Genomic DNA, 8,211 nt, shown 5'->3' on the forward strand with positions numbered 1-8,211 from the left:
TGAAGAAGCGGGCTTTAGTTTTCTTGACACTAGACTTCTTCTCGTGGTGTGCCTTCCTCTTCTTTTTCTTTCCTAAATATATTTCCTCTTTTAGTCTAATTTAAGTAAACCAAGATTATGCCAAAAGGAGATTATTTAGGGAAATATAGATAGAGATTATTATTAACATTTCGAGACATGCAAAACATATAAGTAATTTAAGTTTAACATAATATTAACATGAATTATTAAAACGTTCAAATTTTAAAAATAATTTACGTGAGAGAGGCAATCTTGTCAATTGAATCAGCCTTTTATTAATAAAATAAAATATTTAAAAGATTATCATCTAAATATCATGATAATTCATCGTGTTCCAAATATGCACAGATACTTTTCTTTAGCAAGAAATGCATATATCCTTTTCTTTCTTCTCAAATATTTGGCTATGGCTATGACAAATCCAAACCAATTACCAGCTTAGAGCTACCAAATTGAGGACAAAGGGAATTAGGTCAACTCATTAATGGTTTGGACTAAATTTTACAGCTCACTTTATCTGAAAAATGCAGGGTAGGTACTCCAGCAATATTAAAATCTACTGAATTTTTCTAATACTGACAAAATGTACTAATTTTTTAATTCAAATTGAATTTACAATTGACCCTAAGCTAAAGTTAAATTTTCACCATCACATATCAAACATGAACTTGCAAATTTTGATGAGTACTAGAGTAGGTTGGAAACACAATCTGGCTGTTTAAATAAATGGAGGTGAAATTTTCGTGGTAAGAAGCGTTGGGTGTTAACCAAACCCTTAAATGTAATTTAATTAGTTATAATAAATTCTTGTATATTCTGTTTCTCTTCATGAATTTAACACTTCCTTCACACTTAATCCAAATTAATTATTTGTTGTCTCTACGGTGTGGGGTTAGAATAGCTTATCCAAATCTAATTTTTTAAGAAAAAAGATGGGGTTATAAGAAAAGAGTTGATAGCTAGGGCAGGTGAAACTTGAGCTAGAAAACCCAACTACTCAATTTCTATGAATTTACCTTCCCCAAGTCTGTTTCTTTTTTTTATTTAAGCAAATAGCAGATCCAACTGCACCATTTAAATAATTCTTAGTGGTTTGTGCAGAAGTGGGGGAGCATCCAATGTTTGGAAACTAGAGGTAGATGTGGGTTCAACTTTTTGCTGAGTGGTCACAAATCTAAGATAGATTTGTTCTTATAAACATAGAGATCATAGCTTTCAAGTGGAAATACAAGAAGTAGATGGATGATGATGCTTAACAAGGTAACAAACTCATAGTCTTAATATCTTGGATATCGAATAAGAAGGCAGACTTTGTGGCCAGATTGCTTGTACCTTGGAAATAGTTTCTATGGGATCTGGATCCATCCCATGAATTCTATCAAGGCATTTATGTCTAACAAGCTGATCCATGACAAGAGTTTATTAATATAAACCGATTAGAGAAAGTTGCTAGATGGCTCGTTGAAGGATCTCTAAGCAACAGTCCGGGATCGATCCATGTATTTAGTTAAGGCCATCAGGTCAGCCAGCTGGTCCATGAACAATTTGCAAACATTCACAATGAATGCAGCCAATTGGACAACTAACCTTGACCAACGCATTAAGCAGACCCTTTTGACTTTCAACTATCAGCACTCAAAAGAAAAAAAAAAATCACAAACTCATAAAGCGGCTGTGCTTGCTGTCGTCATCTGGCTGCTTTTACTCATCTTTTTCTCCCTAGCAACATTATAATGGGGAACAATTAGTTCTATAAAAGTTGCAAAATCACGATTACTAAGTTCACTAGCTTCATTTGCATTATTCCAGTACATTGTCATGGAAAACTCTCATAAAAGTTCAAAGCATCCGAAGTAAGGCCCTTGGCTCCAATGGTTAAAGTTTCCATTACAACGCAGAAGAGTACAGAACAAATGGCTTTGGTCGAACCAATGCAGAAGATAAATCAAGCGGGTGGAGCTTCATCTTGACTAGGGACAGAACTGAAACTGCATCTCAGGTGAATATCCAAGGGCGTCAAGGTGTCCAGCCATGGCCTTGTTCATGGGTGGTGGGCCACACCGTAGAATCTGTAGATCCCAATATCAAATTAGAGTTTCTTCTCAGTACTTTTATTTAAAACATTTTTCATGATTTAAGTTGAAAGATACCTAAAGCACATAGGCATATGAGATGAAGAAATAGGTAATATACCTGGATATCAGGTGCCGGTGCAGGGCAGTGGATTTGAATAATTTCCTTTGACACAAAGCCGACACCACCATCCCACACTGCAGGAGGCTGAGGAAATAACCCAATACATAATGTAGTTTTTCAATAAAATGGCTATAAGCAAGGACATGCAGTTTTGTAGAAGGAAGCCAACTGCAGCCTTCAAGCACAAGACTACATACACATGAAAAGAGATGCAGCAATAGAAACTTTCATATATCAAAAATGATGTATATAAGCCACTCTAATGCACATGCAGGTCATCCTACACAACAGGACATTTCAGTAAATCATGTAAGAACACCATTAATTAGTCCAAAAGTCATGATTTCCAACTAAAGTAACACTTATTAGACATTGTTCAAGCAGTTCAAACCACACACCAAGTGCATAACAGATCAGAGGAAATTGTATCTGTCCAGCTAAATGAAGTGACAAACAAGGAATATCACGGATATAAATTCCAAAACCCATTTGCTTCTCAAATAATTTCTCTAACAGGCACCACTATGGTTGTCCTTTCTACATTTGAAAAGTATTTAAAATTCATAAATCTGTTGTCCATGTTCCAGTCAAAGCAGAAAATTTTCTGGCATTATTTTTCTTTATTTTGATAAAGCTTAACAACATTATCCATCATATTTGTATTCGCATTGCTGCTATGCATGAACAAGAGCGAGAAGAAGAATAAAATGGTACTTCAGATTCTGATAAAGCCATTCTGCTCCTAGGCCTTTGACAAGATTTACAGAAAAATGAACAGATGAAATGAAAAAACATGTTAGGAGTTTGCCATGGAATAAGAACGGCAACTTACCTGGTTCAAAACATAGTAGACTTTGAAGCGACCAGGGTACTTGGCAACAAGGCCATCCAATTCTTCCTGCAAATAAATAATTTGTCCCATTTGATCAATCTACATCTTAAAGCATTGCATTCTTAATTCCTATGAACTAGTCACTAACCACCCATGCTTGTATTTCATCCTGTACAAGTAAATCCATAGTAGCCATAATAATCATTGCACATTAAATGTGCAATATTCAACAATAATAACAGTTATTTGAAGAAACTCATAATGTCACTAATGTGATCTCTTATAATGATGATATGGAAATGAAATCCACCACGACATTTGTTATTTGAAAACAAAATAAATTTTCAGTAAGCAAGGGTTTTGGCCAATCTTATGTTTGGATCTTGCTGCACCAGAAAAACAGGTCTTGACTAGTATACAATTGCATTGAGGGCCTCATATAGCTCAGCATTGCCCACACAGGCAGGCTAGTATTCTTTTCTCCATATGGAAAGACAGAGGAAACTTGTCTTAGGTTCGTTATTTTGGACTAGTCAATAAAGTAAGTAGTAGAAAGATTAACAACAAAGAAGTACGAAATCAAAGTACCTTTAAAAGAATGTCCTCATATGTGACATTTGCATAAATAAGGTGTACATTACTTGTGTCTTTCGGGTTCTCCAATATGGCTCTGGCTACCTAACCGAAACAGAAACCAGGGAAAAAAAAAAGAGGTTGACGTATTATATAAACACTTAAACCTTGCAAAAGACTATACTCAAAACATATAGCAAGTCAACATCTCTCAAATATGAACAAATATATTGAAAGAATCATTTTTTGATAAATGGTAACATACTTGGAACATTGGAGTAATGCCAGAGCCTCCAGCAATCATCCCAAATGCCCTAGCTTGACCAGGTTGATACCTGAACCGCCCCTGGAAAAAACAATTTGCAGTACAACAACATAAAGAAATGAGAGCCAAATGTGAATCATAACATCAAACATAATTCAGAAGAGGCAAGAAAGCCAGCTAGGCAGCAAGCCTTCAAATAATGAAGAGGAGCACATGTAAAACAAATGTGATGTTCCTCTTCTATAGGAAATACATTGTATGTTTAGTAAGATTGCATCATGCTCAACAGTAATGAAAGTAACAATTAATTTTTATTGAGATTATCCAATAATTCTGGTTGCAACATGGGCAAAATGGCTACTTGATGAAAAAAAATCATTGTTGCGAAAACCGATAGGAATATTATCCAGCATACTTTTCTATTGACACAACTCCGTGAAACACAACAAAATAGGAACCAAGAACCCTACAGCCAAAAGCACTTTATGCATTTAAAAGAAACCATATACCTTGGGTCCTTTCACAGGAAGGTAATCACCAACACGCATCTCTCTGAAATGGTGTGACATCCTCCCTTGAGGATACATCTATTTACAAGAAAAATTCCATCATAAAGTTAGTAGATTTTAACAGCCAGATACATAAATATCACACTGAAGTCAACTCCAACAGCAAGAATTTTCAGGCAAGTACCTTAATAACTAATTCAAAATAACCAACATCAGAATCCAATGTTGTAGGTGTATATGGTTTAATAACCTCGTCACCTTGGCTATCCTTGCCCCTGATAATGTGAAAAGCATCTAATTTATATATTAGTCCAGTTCACAAGCATTTGGAAAGTATTGACAACTATTAGATTAGGAAGAAATACAAAAAGGATGGATTCAATCAACTGAACCTGCAACTTATATGCTGTCCAATGGGAAGACCCAAAACTGAAGTAGGAGTAGGAAGTGCAAATGCGAACTTTGCCACATTATGGCTCAGCTGCTGTCGTTTGACAAGTTTAAACTCTTTGTAATTCTCAGGATCTAGACAGCCTAGAGGCACAAATGATGATGTGAGCAACTTCATAAGCAAACAACACAATAACAAAACTCAAAGAAAGGAAGAAGTTACTCAAAAGCAGATGCATCTCAGTAAGTTAACTTTTGCAGGTATTAACAAAAGGGAGATTGCCCTTCTAATGTTAGCATTAGCATGGAAAAATCCATTTGGAAAAGAGAATAAATATTTCCAAAATCTCAAATACAATATTTTAAAAAAGGATAGAAACATAAACATTGTACAGTTCTTGCAAAATAAATAATCATGTATTCAAATAAAAAAACTAGAAATCATAAAATAGTTTGAGCTCAACATGATGAAAGAAGAATGAAGCAGGAAAAGAAGGGGGAAATTATGGTACCAAATTCAAGTAGATTCTATAAACTAGACTGCTAGAACCTGAAAATTTGCCTAAATCACAAGATATATGTTTAAACCAACATAGTAGATTGCTCTCTTGTCATATCTGACAATGCAACTTCTCAATCATCATGCGGAACAGTAATCTTCAAAATCTTGCAATAGATAGACTCCAGTTGCTGTTTTTACATTATTTTCATGATAAGTTCTCTTTATTTGGAGAAGAAAAAAAGAAGACTTCCATAAACAGCTATATAGATACAGATATTCCATCCCAGATATCAAGCTGTAAATGTTTTATATGACAGCCATTCACTCCAAACATTTTATTTCAAACTCTACGCAAGAAACAGAGCTCTATACGTATACCATTCTTTAAATGAGTATGGCAAAACATGCAGAAATTTGAATAAACGATGACCAACAGAGAACAATCCTAACAATGACTCAAACAATATAAAGACTTTAACATCCCTGTTTCATCTTCTACTAATTACATTGTAACAACAAACAAGCCAATATCTGTGTCAATAACAAACATACCCAAAAAAAAAAATCATCATCCAACAGGCACAAACACACCTTAACATACAAAGAAATCCAGGATTTGCTACACCCATTACTTAAAATGCAAAGAACAATCAATCAAAAGAAGAAAGAATTAATCTTCGAATAAAAGAGCAGAACTCTAACTGCTAAAAAAAATGCATAATCCCAAATGATGAAAAGTCAAAACCTTTGGATTTCCTAGAGGAAAACAGATAAGCAGCAGCAACGCCAATGGCTAAAACCGCTACAGCTACACCAACAAGAATCTGAACATCCACAGATTGCAAGAATTCCAAATCCATTATCTTAAAACCAGCCACCCCAAAATCTAACCCTACTGATAAAAAGACCCCAGATTTATAAATAAAAAAGAGTGGGTTTTATTTATTCCTTGTTTCAACTTTTGCAGTTTTGGTTTGGTATCGTTCTTGGCAGAGTAGAGAAAATGGTGAAATGGAAAATGTTAGGTGTAGACACACTTCACTTGTCTTTCTAATGGAACCAAGGTGAACGATCTGTTGCACCTACCCCTGCTACAAACTGGGTACTTCCACAGAAGATGATGTGGGACCTAACTATCTTCTCTCTTATACAATTATTTCAGCAAAAAAAAAATTATCTTATATTTTATTTTATTTCTAATAATACTCTCGTATTGTTTACAAATAAATAAATATGTATATATAGATCTTATTTTTGTATACTTTTTGTGTATCAATTTTAGAATTAATTAAATCATTAAACGGCAGCATGAAACTTGTGGGACAGTTGTCAAGTGAAGTTAAAAATTTAATAGAACTTGTTGAATTAATGACTTGATTTATAAAAAAAATTACATAATTTTAATTAGTTTGAATCTTTTATTTTATTTAAAATAATTATGTTTTAAATTTTTATATTGCATTTTATTTGCTTGATACTTTACATCATTTAATTTTTTTGTGATAATACTTAAAGGTATCTTCTAATTTTATTCTTATGTGACTAATTTTCTTCTTATGTGATTTTATTCCCATGTGTTTTATGTAGGAGCAAGCTCAATAAGTTCAAAGGCCTAAAATGAAATATTCAATGAGGCCTTCTTATATTGAAATTAAAAAAATTATTAACTTTTTATTCTTTTAGTTTTTTGAGATGTAAAATTTTTATATTTTTTAAATGGTTAATACAAAATCAACAATTAAAATTTTTAATTCAAATAAATTAAATATCAAATAAAATAAAAAATATATAAGAATATAATATTAATTAAAAATTAAAGTAAAAAAATTTATAAATATTAGAACAATAGTAACCGCAAATGAGGTTTACAACTTTATGAAGATAATAATATAATGGACTTCTTGTGTATTCTTTATAAGAAAATCGAAATTAAAAAAAAAAGGAAGAAAGAACAAATGAGAAAAGAAAAATTTTAAAATAGATATTATATATTGAAAAAATAATAATAGTTTTATATATAACAAAAAAAATAGTTGTTCGAAATAATTACATATGTTGATTGGAAATAAAGGAAATAAATAAAAAAATAATTATTAGAGATAATTAAATACATATTATTGTTAATTAAAAATAATATAATATTTTATAAATTAAAAAATAAAAACATTAAAATTTATTAAATACATAATTAAAAAATAAAAAATAGATAATTTATAACCAGTCAATTGAATTCCAGATTTTGTATTTTAAATGAATTTTTGGAGGGGCATAAATCAAAACAAATATCCATAAAGAAGCATGCTTCATGCGTTAAATATGGTAAAGGCGCTGTACGTGTCTGGTTTTGGAAAAATATCAACGCCGTTTACTTTGCTTTTTTTCAAAGTCATAAATCTCAAGCTTGTAATAAATAATAAATATCCAAAGATTGAATTATTGAATGGTTCAGGAGATTCAGCCTCTCGATGGTTTACTGGAAAAGATTTATCAGAAGGAAGAAACCGAGAAAGTCTTCAGCAAGAGACCAAAATGTCACACTCTGTATTATTTTTCTTTTCTTTAAATTATTTTTTTAATTAATTAAAAAAGAAAATCCCTTAAACCTTGAAACCCAACGGCCAAAAGGCCAACGGTTTTGTCCGCACGTGGTTTCAGAAAAACAGGATCATTAAAAATGGCGAAATTTGGATGGATTTATGGCAAGACCCTTGGAATTTGTCTGATAATGAATGTCAGCAATTAAACAATTTATTCCACATTTTCATTGCTTACATCTTGAACCATTTAGAAACTTGTAGCTTCAGGACGTATGCAAACAATGCTCCAAGATGAAATTATAATCTGATGCCTGTCCAGAATCTGGCTTCGTTGAATTCTTGTTATAAAAAGCATCCCTCAGTTTCCAATTACAATGCTATGAAGA

At 32.4% G+C, this 8,211-nt stretch overlaps 1 protein-coding gene across 1 annotated transcript; it reads right to left on the minus strand.

Moving 5' to 3' along the window:
• Positions 1 to 1,769: 1,769 nt before the first annotated feature.
• CBR (NADH:cytochrome B5 reductase 1) lies at positions 1,770 to 6,401 on the minus strand. The gene is made up of 9 exons (XM_021427705.2): positions 6,034 to 6,401; positions 4,789 to 4,930; positions 4,581 to 4,671; positions 4,397 to 4,474; positions 3,888 to 3,968; positions 3,638 to 3,727; positions 3,050 to 3,115; positions 2,215 to 2,301; positions 1,770 to 2,090 (listed from the first exon to the last, which is right to left on the minus strand). The coding sequence occupies exons 1-9, from the start codon at positions 6,146 to 6,148 to the stop codon at positions 1,992 to 1,994; spliced, it is 849 nt and encodes a 282-aa protein (XP_021283380.1). The 5' UTR covers positions 6,149 to 6,401; the 3' UTR covers positions 1,770 to 1,991.
• Positions 6,402 to 8,211: the final 1,810 nt, after the last annotated feature.

The sequence above is a fragment of the Theobroma umbraticum genome, unplaced genomic scaffold (genome assembly GCF_002168275.2).
Source record: "Theobroma umbraticum cultivar Fairchild unplaced genomic scaffold, ASM216827v3 scaffold_147.0, whole genome shotgun sequence".
NCBI lineage: Eukaryota > Viridiplantae > Streptophyta > Magnoliopsida > Malvales > Malvaceae > Theobroma > Theobroma umbraticum.

What these genes read in the sequence shown, in the direction of transcription:
- CBR (XM_021427705.2), bottom strand. Translation starts at nt 6,148, where the DNA reads ATGGATTTGGAATTCTTGCAATCTGTGGATGTTCAGATTCTTGTTGGT. An exon ending in GGACAGCATATAAGTTGCAG is followed by an intron (nt 4,672 to 4,788) that starts GTTCAGTTGATT and finishes TCACATTATCAG; the next exon opens with GGGCAAGGATAGCCAAGGTG. An exon ending in TCTACTATGTTTTGAACCAG is followed by an intron (nt 2,302 to 3,049) that starts GTAAGTTGCCGT and finishes TTATTTCCTCAG; the next exon opens with CCTCCTGCAGTGTGGGATGG.